We start from the raw sequence: 18,186 nt of genomic DNA on the forward strand, positions 1-18,186 counted from the left end.
ATTAAACAAGAGCCACAAAATATTTACTGGCAAGAAAACCCAAACTGAACAGTGTTTTCTGTAGGCAGAGTTTATTGTACTTGCTTGTCCTAAAATTTAACATGGTGTTGGAATTGAGTTACAAACAATGGAAACAACTCTACCCCACTACTGTTAAAGTCTCCTAAACAGCTTTAGGATTATGCAGTAGTACAGATTGATGCTTGAAGTGCTTCTGTTTTGATTTCATGTTCAGAGTTTGAAAGTAAAACTAGAGAATTGCTCAGATCTGGTTTTGGGGAGGGTGAAGAATCTATTTCTTGGGTAGTGCCTACACTATATTTCACTGCTCCAGAACTGTACTAAATACCTGTAGGATTTGTTACGTATTTGTCCTGGTTTAGGGCAAATTTGTGAGGAAACTTCTGAATGGGGTCACTCTAGGAAACAGATTCAAGTGACCCCTCCCCCAGCTGGTTCAGGAAATTATTTCTTCAGACAGAAATGGAAAAACCTGTTTATTTAACAGGTAAAGCATTCCCCAGCACAAAAATGAACAATACTAAACAGCTAAACCTCTCACTGCTCTGAGGAGATGACAGATTCAGAATGTCCCATCTGTGGGTTCCAGCCTGGCTCACTCAGGCTGTTCTCCATCCCTCTGGTGCTGGGAAATGCCATAGCCCAGGTGTGCCACAGGTGTGAGCTCCCCGTGCTCCTCTGGGTTTTCAGTCCAGAGCAGGTTCTAATAACTCCAAGAAAAAGGGAAAAAAAAAAAAATCCAGGGAGCGTCTCTACCTCAGCTAGCCAAAAACTAACCAAGAGCAAAGGAGAGCTCTCTCCTGCTGCCCACTGCAGCCAGCCCAGTCTGTGTGAAGGATGCAGGGCAGCAAGTGCAGTCTATGATAACAAACCCAGCACCTCTTCTCTCCCCCTTCACTGCTGGAACCAGTCTGAAAGCTGCAGAACTCAATATCCAGCACAAACAGACCAGACCATTGGGAATACAAAAAGTCACCCCAGGACATTCTTACATCTCAGTCTTTCAGAGGTAGCAGCATGAGGAGATTTTATCAGAGTCCAGAATAACTAGAGATTTAAACTCCTAATGCCCCAATTTAGAAGTATTCTGATGTTTAGCTGCACTGCACTGAGCCTTGTAGCTAACATTAAGCATTTTGATGGAGGTCAGATACAAATCCAGTTACTGTGATATCAATTCTGTGCATTGAGATGAGTTGATAAGAATATGATTAGCACCATTTTTTAAAATGAACTGTTTTCAATTTGTCTTAATTCTCTTATGCCTGATGGGTGTCTTCTGCTTGTCCATCATCCACTGTACATGAATGCTATTGCTAGAAAAATGTTACTTGCAATAACAGGAAAGAATCTATCTTCATCAGTTTTTTTCCTATTTCTTCTTTGAGAAGCTCTTGTTTTATTTTCTAGTACCCTTTTACCCTATAAGTAATGGTAGGGCAGATGCAGGACTTGTTCTGAAGATTTCTGCATAGTTTTTTGTGGGTAAAGTTTGAAGTCAGCAGAGTTTATTCTCCATTTTTCTTTTCAACTCTTCCTCTGGAAAAGAAAAGGAAAGCAGCTTGAATGGCTTTGTATTGTTTACTTGAGATGTGTAAGTTGTTATTTAAAATACCGTATTTTTTATTCTCAACTATAATCTATAATCCTAACAAAATAAGGGAAATAGTTCTACCACTGAGTAAATACTGCATGACACAATTTCCAGTAATACTGGAAACTTTCCTCAGTTTCACTTGCACAAGATATGGAAGTTCAATTTTGCCTTTTGGCAAGGGAGCTGCTCTAAGTAGTTTTATATGTTTGATAGTCAAGATTGTATCAAACTTTATTATTATTCATTTGACATGTTGGAAATCAAGATGGCTTTATGCAGTATTTTCCTCCTAACTTTTTAAGATTAAAAAAAGCCCTACTGCTTCAGTGGAACAAAATGTTAATGAGAGGAGATAATTATGAAAATGATTCTCCTTCCTCAGGATATCCGATCTCTATGCGTGTGATACATATTTGAACATCTCACCTGATGCAGTTTTTCAGTGCACATCTTAGATGAAGGTGGGGTGCTGACAGCTGCAAGAGAATCATGAAGTTCTTTTCTCCTTTGATATTTCCTCAGATGAATTTTAAGTGCTGATTTTTTTTTTTTCTGTCAGAAATAGGTTTCATAACTTCATTTTCAGAGGTGGATTTAGTTTTAGAGCAGTTAAGAAAATGTTAATGCTCTGCTTGGGAAACTGCATCTGGGCAAGGAGATACATCATAGGAACATAAAAATTATATTTACCAGTTCAATTTTTAATTAAGCATTTTCAAAATACAAGCAAATACATTTTTCAGTATAGCTGTTTTCAAGTATGAGTAAATGTTTAAATTTTTTAATAGTCCCACAGGGGCAGCATGGGGTTGTCTATTAAAGACTGAAAATGTAACTCTCTGCAGCTCTTTCCCACAAAGCTGTAATTCACTGGGCTAAGTTGATTTAGCTTCTGTTTACTCAGTACTGGTGGCTCTCAAATTATCCAACATGTGGACTAACTTTTTATAAGAAGTGGCTTATGGGTATCTATTTAGCTCTTCTTAATTGTGTGAATTGCTTCTCAGTCCTGGTCACAGAATGTGTCTTGTGGCTTCAGCAGTAATCACTAATATGGAAAAACCATCCTTTAGACCAGGATTTATGTACTTAGTGCTGTAGTAGAGGCAAATATCCAGACCTGTGGGGAAAAGCCAGCATCTTGTGGCCCAGGGAGTGCTGAGTGCTGTAAACCACAAGGCAGAAAGGAATCTTTTTGGGCTAATTTGTGCTGGGTTTGCTGTAAACACCAGGAGAGCTCCTGGCCAGCACTAACTTTTACTCATTCATTTGCTGCTTCGTGGAAGTGAAAGGTATTTCAGACACACAGAATGCCAGGGTAATTATAATTAAGCAAGCTGCATAGTAAACAGCATGAAAGAGCCTCTTGGCATTGGAGAAGGGAGGGAACCAAGGCAGTGTGGATGGCACTCATTCAGAGGGAAGGCTGGAGGCAGGGCTGGGCAGACCATTAAGGGCAGATCTACTCAAACAAATGACACCACGTGGAAGGAGAATTTCCCACTCAGCTGCCTGGGATCGAGCAATCTTTCCATGCAGGAATGTTTGCATTTGGAAGTGCTGGGAGCATTCTGGTTCCTGTGGCATTCACTCTGTGACCTCCCTGTCTCCTTTCAAACACTGGAAGGGTTGGGAAGAGCATTGTGCCCATGGTGTGTGCTACTGCCTCAGGAGCTCTGGGGCTTTACAGCTGGTTGGTTTTCCTGAGTTTTTCTGTGCCAGTAGCAGCCATGCCCCATCCCTTTTGAATGATCTCACAGAAAACCCCCCAGCCTGCTGTCACCTCCAGTATCCCAGTGTGGTTGGAAAGCAGACCATTAGGACATGGCATTTCTATTTAAAAATAAGTTGCTAGAAAAGTTACTATAAAGAAGAACTTCTATGGCAGAAGAAGCGTACAGCAAAAAAGTCAGAAATAATTGGAAGGTGCAGGGAAAGTAACCAAAATTTTAGCTTGTTTATCCATTTAGTGATGGAGAAAGTGAGAGGCCCAAATGAGCCAGGAAAGCTTGTCTGTAGGAAAATCATTGAACACTCTGTTGCTTCTGTGGATTAACTGAGACACCAGAGCACAACTGTTATCAAAGACTTTGTCTGCAGTTACTTTTTGGATAAACTTTAGATGCCCTGGCAAGTCAGTTGCACATACCTTCCTGAAAGTTTTTATTTAGACAAGGAATTAGTCTGTGTCTTGTTTACCAGCATGTTCATCAGTGCAATGACCCAATAAAGTAACAAAACAGGTGCTGACTCGCAGCATTGCAAAGTTCTTGGGGATTTGCTTTGTGTTTCTTTGTGTTTAGTGCTTTGCGTGTGAAAAGCAAAATGCTCATTTTTAAGTGATTCTCCGGTTTTTAGTAGGGTGAGCACTGGAGTGGGAGCTGGAAAAAGCCATGGCAAATAATGCACACTTAATAATTTGATTTTCATCATCCAGAAATGTGTCCTTCAGGCAGTAGGAATAACATTTCTGGAAGGTTCCCAGAGGGTGCACCCAGTCCACACAACTTCTTATGCTCTCAAAACCTAAAATATTTGAGCATGTCCTGACATGGTTTTCTATACAAACGAGGTTCTGGCTTATCAGATTTTTTGTTTAGCTTTTTCTTTCTCATTTACTGTTTTGTGTTCCAGACATTTCAATGCTGAAAGGTTTTCCTGCCCCATAAGGGTACATAAACTATATGTTTTTATTGATTTACTGGAAAATTACTCAATATGGCTATTAGCAGACATGAATCTTAAGTGTTTAGATCAATCAGAGTGTGGAATTTATATGTTTAAACCACAAAATTAAAGGCAAAAAGGCTTGCTATTAACTTCTTATCAGGAGGATTAAAAGAAAGAAGAAATTTGAAATGGTATTAAGTTGTAAACTCAGGGTGAGGTGTACAACTTGTTATGCAAACTCTGTGCTACCTTTAAGTAACCCAAATTTCTCTTAATGTCTCCTTATGCTTAAATTCAACTTGCTGTTAATGAACTGTGTCCGTTCTCTGTGGTTTTGGGAATGCTAGGTCTGCTGTAGAGCTTTATACGCTCATTTCTTCCAGAAGGTGATTCAAAGGGGAGGAGATAGTTAAAAATCCTTTGTGATTCCATTTTCCTATTTCTTTTTGCAAGTTGAAGGCTGAACCTTGAAATTACAGCAGGTGCAATACTGTATTAAATAAAAATAGGTTTTGGTTATGTTTGCTTCTTTACTATTTAGCATCACCCTGTACAACCTCAGTGGAACAGAGCTGTGCTTGTTTTCTCTCTTCATTGCAAAAGAGATCACAGAATCACAGGTAGTGATGCATGTATGGCTATTTTCAGTTTGTAAACCATAGGAAAAGGTCTTGATTAAGTTGACAAAGAGTGGTTATTTACATTTCTTTTGTGGATTTTGGCTTTCACATTCCCAGTAGTGAAACAACCAGAACAAAGGATTAAAGGATGATTCCTACCTGCTCTGAGCAGCCTCTGAGTACCAGGAAATAGCAAGAGGAGCATTGTGCTCAGCAAGGCAGATCCAGCCCATCTTAGAAGCACAGACTTGTTTGGGTTGGAAGGGACCTTCAAGGTCATCTCAAAAAACCAAACCAAACAACCCCAGTAATGCCAGATGCAGTCAGGGGGGTAGACTGGATCTGTTCCTACAAACAACTCCACACACAGTTAATGAGCAAAATTTTTGGTTCATAACTCCTGCACTCTCAAAGTTTAAAAGCCTTGGTCATATCCATGGGCTGAATTGTGTTCCCTCTGATGAGGTTATCTGAGCAGCAGCTTTCCAGCATGTATGAATGATGAATACAGTTCTCTCAGCTAATGAATATTGTAGTTTTCCAAATACTTGGAGGATTAGATCATAAATGCTGGCAGTAATATAAATTTCTGACTTGGAGGCTTGTGCTCTTTGGGAGGCACTTATACTGCATGATCTGCTGATGTTTTCAAAAGAGCAAACTAAAATTGTTTTCTTCTTGCAGTGTTTTAGATGGCATTTTTTATATTTCTGTTGAATGTCCAGTTTCATTATGTCCATTTGTTCCCTCTTCATGGTTCATATAGATACATTAACCCAGTACATTTTAAATAAAACAAATTTTAAAATTCTCTTTTTTCTTAAACTGTAGTTGCTATAGTGTCTTTATGGTATTTGGCTTTTTCAATGTGAAGGGAATTCAGTGGAAAACATAAAAAAACTACCCAAACATAAAATCCCGCCAGTGTTTTGAAGGCAGTATTTTCTGTTTGGTTTGACAATATGTTGTTGGTATTATCTATTATTCTTTCTGGGAAATACATCTCAATTTCCAGGAAGCTTATAATTGAGCAGAAAATCACAGAATTCTGTAAGGGTTTGGATTGGAAAGGACCTTCAAGTTTATCTAGTTCCAAGCCCCTGCCATGGGCAGAGACACCTTCCAATGTCCCAGGCTGCTCCAAGCCCCGTCCAACCTGGCCTTGGACACTTCCAGGGATCCAGGGGCAGCCACAGCTTCACTGAGCACCCTGTGCCAGGGCCTCACCACCCTCACAGCCAAGAATTCCTTCCTAATATCCCATGTAACCCTGCCCTCTGGCAGTGGGCAGCCATTCCCCCTTTTCCTGTCCTTCCAGGCCCTTGTCCAAAGTCCCTTTTTAACTCTCTTGGAGCCCCTTTAGGCACTGGAAGACCAGAAAATCTTGGATGTTATAATGGATGCTAGATAAAAGTATTCATCAAGAATGAAATGGAAGATGGGCTTGGCATCTATCTCCTCTGTTAGAGGAGAAATATGCTACTGGAATGTGGATCCCTGTCCACTTGGTTAGGTGACACCTAAACAGTTACTGTACATTGGGTTTTCTTTGGCTATTTTCCTTTGGCTTGGTCCTTCTGAAGGCTGTGAGTCGCTCAACTGTCCTCTTGTACTGGTTGTTACAAAAAAGTCTGTGAAGCCTTTTGCAGAATGGTTTGCTTCCTTGGGAGAACTCATATTCACATGATAAACTTGATGTACAATTTTGCAATTCAGTCATGCTGACTAAAAACTGCCCCATTTCTTGACCCATTGTTGGGGAAGTGGGAGATGGGAGCTGATCAGGGGCTCAGACTCAGCACAGCTCCTGCAGTGCTCTCTGTAAGGACACAGAGCCAGACCTGGTGTTGAACTTGGCTACAGGCTCCATTATTATAGAGAAGTGTAACTTCATCCCTTTCACAGAATAGGTTTTTTTTTTTCTTATGTGGAAGGGATTGTGTTACTTAATTGTAGGGGAAAAAAACCTCAGCCTCTACTTAGTCCCCATGTCAAAGAAAAAAAAAGCTTCCTAATTAGACTTAAATTATGCATTGCATAGAGGAAAGCCATGGTTTGCCTCCTATGGAAATATTTTGGACATGCTCCCATTTCATCCTGTGATTTGATATTAATGAGTTGTTCATTCACCTGAAACCTCATAAGGGTCTGTCCAGCCAGCCCCTTTTTTGTATTAATCCTTCCAAGATGTTGTTTAAGCTGTACTTAACAAATGATACAGGCTTGTGCTATCAGAAATAATTAACAAATTCTTTGGGCTTCAGGCAACCTTTCTTGTGTGTTTCTAATGTCTGATATTTGAGTTTGAAATTAATGAAGGGGATTCATTTACACTTTTGTTTCAAGCTTGATTTTGGCCAACAGTGGCCAAACATGTAGTGTTTTCATGTTTAGTCCTGGGTGTTCACAGAGGAAGGAGAACTTGGGACTCTCAAAAAATATTTAAATGGTTATTTCTTATGCACTTCTGAAGAAAAAAAACAGCTGACAGTACTTCCTCCTTCTCCCCACCAAACAGCAGTTGTGGAATATTGGAAAAGCCAACTTTGTTACTCCAAGTGTTCTGCATTTCAAAAAAAAAGGATGTTTGGTGTAAAATGCTGTTTTTATCTTGCAGCATATGCTACATAACAGCCTGCCCTGCTGCCTATTTCAGAGCCCACAATTTCCTCCACTTTCTGATCTTTGAATGTAAAATCCAGATTTTTCATCCTCAATACACTTGAAACCACTTTAAGAACAGTCAATTCTTATTACTTAGCTGATCATGTTATCCTGTGCTCAAATAAATTGGGCACTGTGTCTTCCTAAAAGCTCCCAAAATCAAGTCTGCTTTACCTCCTGCTTGCCTCCAATCTGCACCCCCCCTCAATCTGCATCCCCTTGAGCTTCCAGTTTGTGCTGCCAAGATGGAGAGAGTTTCCCTGTTTAGAAAAACATTTCTGGTGCTCATATTTTGAAAAGTTTCTCATTGTAGTGATAAGGGAAAGTATCAGTAATTATTTTTGCCTTGAAGGGTGTTGGGGAAATACCAGCAATTTGGAGAGCAGCCACAAATTTGGGCAGTTTGGGGACTGCTGAGCATGCAGGAAAGTGTGGAAACTTGGAAATATCTGTGCTTCTGGCCAAGTGGGATGAAACAGGGAACATCTCTTGCTCCATGGCTTATCTGGATGGATTCTTCTCCAGACTGTTGCAACACAGTGATAGATTTTGTTATGTAATTGTTTCTGTTTCTGGACTTGGCCTAACCCAGCAAAAGCAGAAGCATCTGAAAGAAAATATACTTGGGGGAGGAAGGGAAGGAAATGGTAACTACACTTTTTCCAAGCTAAGCTTAGGACTCTGAGCTACTCTACTTATACTATTTAAAAAAAAAAAAAAAAGAAATAAACCCCAAAACTTGCATCATTTACACTGGAATTCAATTATGAACTGTTGTTTTGAAATTATGAACCAGAAAAAGAAATTGTTTGCAGTAAGTTCAACAGGAAGTAAATTGAATTGTGAGTTATATTTTTGTCTTTTCTTACTTTTCATGAAGTTGTGTAATTATTTAAAAACATTTATGAAGATATCCTGGTTTAGAACTGTTACTGCAAAAATTCTATTTGATTGGGCTGTTTTAGAAGTGCTCTTTTTATCCTTGGCTTTCTGAAGATAACTGTACATATTAAATATCACCAAATGCATATATTTTGCTTTCATGAGTGTAGTTCCACAATTCTAATTTCTAAATTAAACCATTAATAGGAGATAACTGTACCTTAATGGCTAAACCTAAATGACAAATGGGGAAATCTAAATAAAAGCACAAGTGGTGCTGCTACAAGGGCAGGATTTTTTGAGAATTATCCTTTTTTTTTTTTTAGGGACCTACGTACATTTCAGTTTAGCCCTGTTTTGTGGAGAGCACTTTTTAAGCCCTCTGAGGATTTTAAGCTTTCAGAGCAGCACCTGAGGATAATGGGATGTTTTGCTGTCCCTGGTGGCTGTGAGTGTTCAGCATCATGCTGTAAAGTGATTTGAGTTTGGATATAAGTATGGTTTTTATGGTTTATTTGGGTAGCAGTAGTGCCTAGGGAAGTGCAGCTCGTAAAGGCTGCTGCTATGTATCTTTTTGACAAGGTTCATAACAGCAAATATAATAAACCTCTTGTAAACTGGCTTCATTTTTAGATTGACTTTTACCTACAGAGCATCAAATAAAGGCCAGGGCTTGCAACAGAAGCTGCAAGTAGTCTCTGTAGACTAATCCCAGGTGTGCAATGTAGACAGTGGTTAGCACCATATTCCTTTGGTTCAGTGAATTGTCCTACAGCACAGACACTGCTTTTCTCTCTTGGATCATCAACTGAAAGGATACAAGTGCAGGGAGTGTGGGTTGTCACACATGGGAACAATAAAAACACAAAATCTGCACAGGTGAAGGATGCTAGTCCCTCTTCTAGCATCTTTATTTGGAGGCTTTCTTGTATGATTGCCATGCACCAGCAAAATCACCTTTGAGGCTGTACACAAAGACCACAGAGAACCTTGTTTGTGTGTTTGGAAGTGCTATGGGGGCAGTAAGTTGGACAGTAATTTGTTGCTGTCTTTCTTGTCCATTGCCAGAATAGAGGACAGAAACCCTTGTGTAAAAAAGGCTGGATATAATCTGTATTTTTGCATCTTAAAGAAGAAAAAGTTACAGCTTCATCTTTTCAGGGAAGAAGGCAGTGGGTGTGTGTGTGGTACTGCTGCTGATTCCCAGAGCAGTGGTGTGGCCCTGGCAGCAGCCTCAGCAGGGAGCTAAGCAGGAATCAGGCATTTCATGGCACCCAGAGCAGTTCTGTGACAGCATGGGACAGCTGTGATGTGCTACAGCTTTACATCCATCTGCAGAATGTTTCACACACTAATGCAAGGAAATCAGAGGCACAAACCAGCAGGGGAGTTTTCTTGTGTTTCTCTGGGAAATATGGTCCTTATCAGTGATGGAACAGCCTGGCTCTGTTTGGGCCCATTGGTTTTCAGTCTCTTCAGTGCTCTGTTGTCAACCAGTGTCAGCATTTCCTCCAGATCATCCACTGCTTTTCCTCCAGATCATGCACTGTTTTGATGTGCCTTCCTGCTTTTGTGTAAAAGTTACAACTGTGTCTTTGTTCCTGGGCTGTGCTAGGGCTGGTTTGTCCTCACTGTTTATAAGGAGGCAGAATTACAGCCACAAAGGAACCCTGGCAAGCGCTGCCTTTGCTGCCAGCCCCTGAGAGCTGGGCTCTGCTGGAAGGAGAGAAGCTGCAGAATTTACCCTTTGTCCCTTTGGTCTCTGTGGAGAAGGATTTTAATCTACTCTGAATTCTGTGCCAGCAAATTTTGATAAAATTCTCCTTGGAATAGATAAGATTTTAATTTGCTTTCTTTAAAACCACATGTTACAAACATATCAGTGTGAAAATTGGACATTTGTTCATCTGGTAGATGTTGACATTAACGATGTGAAGATATTTCCAGTTTTCCCCCTCTTTCTCTGCAGTTGATAATAACACTATTGATTTTCTTTCCATGTTAAATAACCAATACCTCTCAATTTTAAAGATCCAAAGTACTGTGGATTTTGCAGATTCTGTCCCAGATAGTAAAGAACATGGGTTTAGTTTCAATTAGAAGTCGGGGATCCTTGACAAAATTAATGTTGTGCAGGACAGCATCTGATGTGTGCTCTAAACCACTGTGGCCACCACCAGGTACTTCATATAGAGTAATGTTACTGGAATGTTTTTCCCTTAGTTTTTTGTTTGTTTGTTTGTATTGTACTTTGAAACTGAGATATTGAACCTGTCATTTAGACTTGAAGTATTCTTGGAGCTTACATCTCAGTTTTTCCACCATTTGGTTTGGATAAAATCTTGCCCTTTAGGGAAAACAGTTTGGCTTTAATACTTCATAGCTGCAATGCAGATTATATGAGTAGATTTTACAGTCTCACTCAATTCAAAGCTGATGTTTTGCAGCAGTTTCAGTTCTTGACAGATACAGCCTTTAAAACAAGAGTCAGAATTTGTGCTGTCACTTCTGTAGCAATCACAGAGACTGGAGGTGGAGTTTTGTCTAAAATGCTGCCAGCAAAGCCTGTATGCTGCTTTCAGTGTCTTTCCTTCTCAAATGTGTTCTTGCATGAGTATACTCAGCAGGGATTTTGAGAAACTTTGTTGATTTAAAATTAATCTCTTTCACTGAGTTTCACTGCCAAAAACAGTTTTTAGTGGGGTATGTTTTTGTTTACAGCAGTGCAGCTGATACTTGTCAACTGTCTCAGTACATCTTAGCAGAGGAAAGGATCAGAAAATGTATTCAAGGAGCAAATCCAAACCCTCCTTTCTCACTTAACCTCTCTCTGTCACAATATAGTCCACAACATATAGTGAAGAGTTTGCATGCAGGCATTTAAGATCTCTACTTCTGTGAAAAAAGCATCATGTGTAGGAGTGGAGAAACTTGGCAAGACCAGGCAGCTGCTGAGTTTGTTTGGGCTCTTTTAAAGCTGTTGTTAAATGTAAAAGCAAACAGGTGTCTTCTGCTTTGCACTGTGACCTTGGACTTTGAACATCATCAAAAACTCTGGGATATTGGTGTTTTCTCCTAATTGTGTGTAGCATTTCTGAGTAAGAAGTGAGCATTGGATATGCACTGAAGCTGAGTACAATGAAGCTACAGCAAATAACCATATTCAAACTATGAAGAAGAGGTGAAAATATGGCATCCAAATGTATTTGGCCATTGGAAATGGGAAAGATTGTGGGATTACTCAAAATGTGCATGCAGTGTACCTGTTTTTATTGGATCTGATAACCTGGAGATAAAAAACTAAGTTGTAAATCCTTGTATTCTGTCTCAGGACTAACATTGGCTTGAGTCATGTGGGCTGAGTGAAATCAGTGCAATTGTTAGTTTAGCTTTGTCAGTGCTTTCCAATTTTTTGTTCATAAAGTCACAGGCTTACTGGAAATTGTGACTTCTTGCTGGGCTGTCCCTTACAGCAGAATTCTCCTGTGATTCTGTTAAATAAACCTTCTTGGAAGCTGCATCTTGACCGACCCAGCTTGTTTCTACCTATGGCCTCACTGAGTCTTAGAGCTGTTTCCCAGAAGTGAACAAGGTGAACAAGGCTGAAATCTGGTTTCTTTTACATCCATGTTGAGTAGTAATGATATGTGATCTGCTGTTGGCAAGTCCTGTAGCTGATCACTGGGGTGTAGTTCTGAACACAGTGAGCGCAGGGTCTCTTGAGTAGCTAAAATATGTTCCTCATTAAAGCTCTTGATGAACATTGTGCTCAAGTTGTGTTTGTGAAAGTGAGCTGTCAGATGGTGTTTGTTAATTTTTACAAAAGCTGGCTATTTTTCTTTCTTTGTGAGGTCACCTCAATCTCCACTCTCATCAAATGGTGCCCCAAGCTGCAATAAGCAGTGGATTACTGTGGGAGGGTTATTGCTTTGTTATGAGTCTGCGTGAATGAGAATTATAGTTGTTGCTTTCTGTTCTTCAGGGGGATGAGCAGTGGTGCCAAGTAATCCTAAACTTGCTTTCTAACTCTTTTTTACTCTACAGAAAGAAAGTGTGGAAATAGTCAGTTAAAAAAACCTAGTTCAATAAAAGTTAGTCATAACATTTTTTCATTTATTGAAAATGGTCCCTGCATGGGGAGAGTGTGAGATGTGCAAATGGTGCTGTCAGGAGCTGTATGCTGTCTTGCTGCAGAGACTTGATTTCAGTCTTTTATCTAAATGACCTTAAGAGATAAAAGTGAAATGTTAATTGTTTCTCAGATCAATGTCATTACATTAAAAAATGCCAGCATGTGCAAGATTGCTTGAAATGTTCTTCCTGATGCTGCTTGACTGAGCTTGACAATCTACAGTCAAAAGGCCAGCTCAGGCCAGTTTCAAGTCTTCATTTTTTTTCCACCATCTCTTCCTGTTACCTTGTTGTCTCTTTCCCTCTAATCCTCTTTCCTTGCATCCTTCATTCTCCAAACACACTAGCACTGATTTTCTTTCAAATGACTCTTTTCTCTTTGCCTTTGAATAAATCCTTTTTGTGTCACAAAACAATGTAGCATACAGGACAAACTCCATTGCTAGAGGTGCTGTGAACTGTAAACTGAAATCTGCTCTAAATTCAAGAGCTCTTAAGACTGGGGGAAGACCTGTTTGCTGATTTAGAAGTTAGAGGTGTTTTAAATTCTTGTGATTCCTGACACTTTAAAACGGGTGACGCAATAGCTCTGGAGCTTTTTCTACCTGCCCCTGTTCTCTTTGCCTGCCATGTGCAGGTTTGGAGTCTCACAGGGTGGATCACTAGCTCTGGATGCTTCCTAGGACTTGTGAGCTGCCACCTGAAAGCAATACAGGAATAAAAGCCAGGTGATTGTAGCTTCAATAGAAGCTCTGATGGCTGCTGAGGAATGTCACTTTATTACATATTACCAGCTGTTTTACTCTGATTTTTATTTCTTTCTTTCTTTCTTTCCACGTAGGCTGTGTATCATCCTGAGCAATGGCCCCCTTTTTACGAATATCTTTCAACTCCTTTGAGCTGGGACCTGTGCAGAATCAAGGAGAACAGCTACAGCCTTTCTGTGCAATCAAGATGAAGGAAGCTCTGACTACAGGTGAGGTTACAAATGGGAATGCTTTTCTGAATGTCATTATTTTTGAGAAATACTGTAATCCTCCTTAATCTCTGAATGGCAGTGAGTCCTTCTCTTCCTGTCATGCCAAGCACTTCAATGTGAGCTTTTCTTTTGGAATGGGAGAAATAATAATGGCTGTTTTCTCCATCCCCCACCTTAAAGCAAGGCTTCTTTCTTAGTATGCAAGACAGGAAGCTGGACTGCAGCAAGTTTGAGAGAACTTAACTACAGAGCAGCAACTGTTTTTTATTGGCTTGGAGGATGGGTTATGATGAGAGGTGCAGTTTGTTATTGTTGTAGTAACTGAGGTACTTTGGCTGATTTGTTTGCTTGAAATTACTCACACTGAAGGTCCTCTTAGCACAGAAACACAGAATAAGCTGTGCTGGAAGGGACCCTCAGTGACCACTGAGTCCAACTCCTGGCATGGGACCATCCCCAGGAGTCACACCCTGTGCCTGAGAGAGCTGTCCAAAGGCTCCTGGAGCTCTGCCAGCCTTGGGGCTGTGACCATTCCCTGGGGAGCCTGTTCAGTGCCCCACCACCCTCTGGGAGGAACCTTTTTCTAATATCCAACCCAAACCTGCCCTGGCACAGCTTCAGGCCATTCCCTCAGGTCCTGTCACTGGTCACCACAGAGCAGGGATCAGTGCTTGCCCCTCTTCTTCCCCTCACAAGGAAGTTGTAACTGCAGTGAGGTCTCTCCTCAGTCTCTCCAACTGGACAGACCAAGTGACTCACCAGGCCCTCAGCCTTCAAAGACCTCATCTTTACAGAAACTGGTCCAAAGGTTTATAATATTTTCTGAAATTTGGCTAGAACACATCACTGTAGCCAAACAGGATGAGAGGGAATTGCTGTATTGTGCTAGACTGCAGCTCTCTAATCCTGCATTGTGGCTCTGGAGAGTCACAAAACATCAAAGAATGCAGAAAAGGGTGAAGTTTATTCTTCCTCACATGATTGATCTTCTCTCTTTTTGCTGAGGGTAAAAGCTGCATTTAAACTTGAAATACAAGGCATGGTGCCTTTTCCAGAAAGTGTCATCATCCAACAAATGTACTAAGCTCCAAAGAAGTAGTTTCCTAATCTGCTGGGAGAACCTCTGAAGAAATGGTGTTGAAGGTGTTGCAGCTGCCAGAATATGTGGAGAAATCAAAGTAATCTAAATAAATTCGCTGGTTTTTTCCCAGCCATTTTTTCCCAGCCATTTGCTTTTGAAAAGTAGAATTGTCCCAGTATTTCCCAGTCTTTGCTTCCATGTGTCTTTGATGTACTAGAAGAGGGGGAGGAGAGGGAACTGCTTGGAGAGGTGAGTGATTGGAGTAATCAGGAAAATAATCTGATGCTCCTGGCCAGTTTGACAAGATGTGGAACACCTTTTGTTGGATTTGAAGGCTGAAACACAATCAAGGAAAAATTCATTGTATGGGAAGAAGAAAATCGTAGATCTTAATGAGATTAGGCAGTGAGCCAGTTTGTAAACATGTGATGTGTTTTGAAGTCAGGAGTGTGAACAGGGAAGCCAAGGAGGTCTGAACACAGCAGAGGCAGTAACAGTGCTCTTTAAAGTCTGTGCTTTGCTGACCCTTCAGTGTTTATTTGCAGTCAGGGATTGTGTTCCATGACAAGTCTTGATTAGTGTGATTTTATTAAAAAGCAGCATGGCTTGAAGCTGTTTCCAGTAACTGAGACACCTTCTTTATGTTTTATGTAGGGTGAAAATGTATAGAGTTGACTGATCAAAGCAGATATTAATTGGGACATGGGAATAGGGAGGGGAGAGGCCTGTAGACAACCTGGAATCATTCTTTCCCCTTCTAGGAATCTTACAAAGAGTATTACCAACTCTTTACAAATTGCTGCTGTTTCTGCAAACCCTAAATTACTATCAAAGGTTCTGCAAATGTGCAATTTTTCCTATTGCCAAGGATGCCTCCTGAATTGTGCCTTTTTGATGAAGGGGTCTGGCTTTAGCAATCCAAAAAGCAGGCCAGTGCAAAAGCCTTGCCCTGCAGACAGCCTGGTTTTTATCCCCCTCCTCACCTTTATTGTCTTTCCTATTAATCTCTAAATAAATGTGTAGATGTGGGACTTGAGGACATGGTTTAATGATGGCCTTGTGAGTGCTGGGTTGGTGGTTGGAATTGATGATCTTAAAGGTCTTTTTCCACCTAAACAATTCAGTGATTCTGTGACAATATTTTCAAGTTTTTTTCATAGAACAGGGCTCTGGAAGTAGGTTTTCACTGTGAAGGTCTTGAGTTTTCTGTCTGCAGAGTTCCCCACATTCAAGAGAAAAGCTGCTGACTGACTAGAGGGGGAATACTCAAGTTTGGTTTGCCATGGAGAGGTCCTCATGTGGCCATTTCTGAGCATTTTGGAATGTCCTTTGGCACGTGGCTCGAGGCTGTGTCCAAGCTGTAACTCCCAGTGCTGTTGCTGGCAGGCATTCCCTAATAAAGCACTGCAAGGACACCATTCCCTGTGCTTGTCTGCAGAGCTCAGCACAGCTGAGTGGAGTGCATCCAGCAAGCTCTTAATGAATGCCCACTGACTTTGCCTTGAGTTTCCAGGAAGATTTTAAAATATTAAGTATCTAAGACACCATGATGCAGCTTTCTGAGGAAGGGTCCTACTATTTAATCTGCTTTACTACTACCTTGATAGCATAACAGCAAGTGGATCATTGAGAGCTGGAGAGGCACTTAGAACTTCTATTGCAAAAAAAAAAAAAAAATCTTGGTGTATAGCAGAAATTGTGTAGAATGTAGAAAATTGTATTCAGTTACATGGGCACAAATGGAAAATAATTGGCTTGGCAGCAAATCCAAGGAATACTGGGAGGTGACACTGTGTGCCAGAGTCACAGTGAAGAGCTGGCTATGGTTTCTTAGGAGGCACCATCACTTTGGGTGTGTTGATGGGACTTGGAGACCCAGATCTAGAAATATGCCAAAGCTTGTCATAGATTGTGCAGGCACTGGGTGTTTTCTGTGCCCAGGATATGGGCAGGAAGAAATCACTTTAGTGACTAGCAAGAGAGACTGAAGCTGTGTGTTAAGAGCCATAGAATACCAGGCGGAAAGGGACTTCAAGGATCATCCAGCCTTTCTTGGCAAAAAGGAAAAAAAATCCATCTAACAAGAATAGTGCAGCACTGTAAAAATCCTAACAAAGGAGTGTGCTGAGTCTCTTAAAGAAAACCAAAGAAAAAAGAAGTGGGGGAAAGGAATTTTCTAGGTAATTTTTGCTTTTTTGTTATTCCTTAACTGCACAAGATCTGCGTGTACTACAGAGGACAGATAAGGCCCTGAAATAACCTTTAAAAAGTAGAAGTTGTGGTAGAGTACAATGCCAAGGAGAGTGACTTATGATTACAAGTGAAATGTTGGGACAACTTGGAAGTAGATTAATGAAATGTGAAACCTTTCATCTCTGACACTGCTTTCAATTTAAACTGGGTCAGTGTGGGGTTTATCTTAATTTATCTTATAGCAGTAGGTAATCACAATGATCAGATGACACTTCATGGAGATTTATACCTGAATGGAGCCATGCAAGTGTTCCCTGTCAAGTTGTGACTGACTAAAGCAGCTTATCAATATCACACTGGGGTTTGTCCCTCCTGCTCTCTGGCTCCATGTTAACCCTTCACTGCCTTTGCATGTTCATCAGGGTGGGCTTTGCCTTCCATGTCATGAACTTTCGAACTGAGTATTTAAACCTTATTCCAACAACAGTAAAAGAAGCAGTAAGTCTGCTATTCCCTATTTTAGTTTGTTGAGTTTAAATACTAGATCTATATACATTTTAATTTCTGTTCTCTTTTTTTTTTTTTGTGGCTTTCAGAGAGAGGAAAAACTCTGATTCAGAAGAAACCTACTATGTATCCCGAATGGAAATCGACTTTTGACGCCCACATTTACGAGGGCCGGGTGATCCAGATTGTGCTGATGAAGGCAGCAGAAGAGCCTCTGTCTGAAGTGACTGTGGGTGTGTCAGTGCTGGCAGAACGGTGCAAGAAAGGCAATGGCAAAGCAGAGTTCTGGGTAAGGAAAAACATTAATTCCTCAAAATTGCTGACCTAGTTTTGTTTCCTTCAAGCTGAATGAATGCCCTGTGCCTTTTAGGCTTGCAGATTTTGCTAGGTCAGTAGAAACTCTCTAGTTTGTATTCACCTGTTACACTTGGGGCTTTTTTTCACACCTTAACTTGATTTCTAAGACAAGAACAATTATTCAGAAGAGTAAAAGCTAATAGTCATCAGTTTTAGCCATTCAGTGGTCTCAAATCCTCTGCTTATTATCCACAGAACAGGTACCACATTGACATCATCAGTGTTCACCTTTCTCTGTACAGCCTGTCATGGCTTGGACAGAGCATCATGGCCAGCAGAGACCACTTAGCACAGCCTGTAGGGTTGTTTTTGTGTGTGGAGAGACAGCCTGGCATTATTAGCTGTAGCTGAGGTCCTGGCCTTCTGTGAACTTTGCTGGGCAAATGTTCTGAGTGTCAGACACTGCCTTAGAGATGAACTCACTCATTATCCCAGTAGGATGATGGGTTTTGTGGGGATATATTCATGGGTGTATCTAATGTAA

General features: G+C 40.7%; 1 protein-coding gene across 4 annotated transcripts in view; it reads left to right on the plus strand.

The window, feature by feature from the left end:
* The window catches only part of PRKCD (protein kinase C delta), a 61,369-nt gene that overhangs the window by 21,697 nt on the left and 21,486 nt on the right, over positions 1-18,186 (plus strand). For all 4 annotated transcript variants that reach the window (XM_033071961.1, XM_033071960.1, XM_033071963.1 and 1 more), the window contains exons 2-3: positions 13,427-13,561; positions 17,435-17,634. In XM_033071961.1, the coding sequence (XP_032927852.1) occupies positions 13,447-13,561; positions 17,435-17,634 (315 nt within the window). In that variant the 5' untranslated portion in view covers positions 13,427-13,446. The remainder of the gene's footprint in view (positions 1-13,426; positions 13,562-17,434; positions 17,635-18,186) is intronic.

This window comes from Catharus ustulatus, chromosome 13 (genome assembly GCF_009819885.2).
Source record: "Catharus ustulatus isolate bCatUst1 chromosome 13, bCatUst1.pri.v2, whole genome shotgun sequence".
NCBI lineage: Eukaryota > Metazoa > Chordata > Aves > Passeriformes > Turdidae > Catharus > Catharus ustulatus.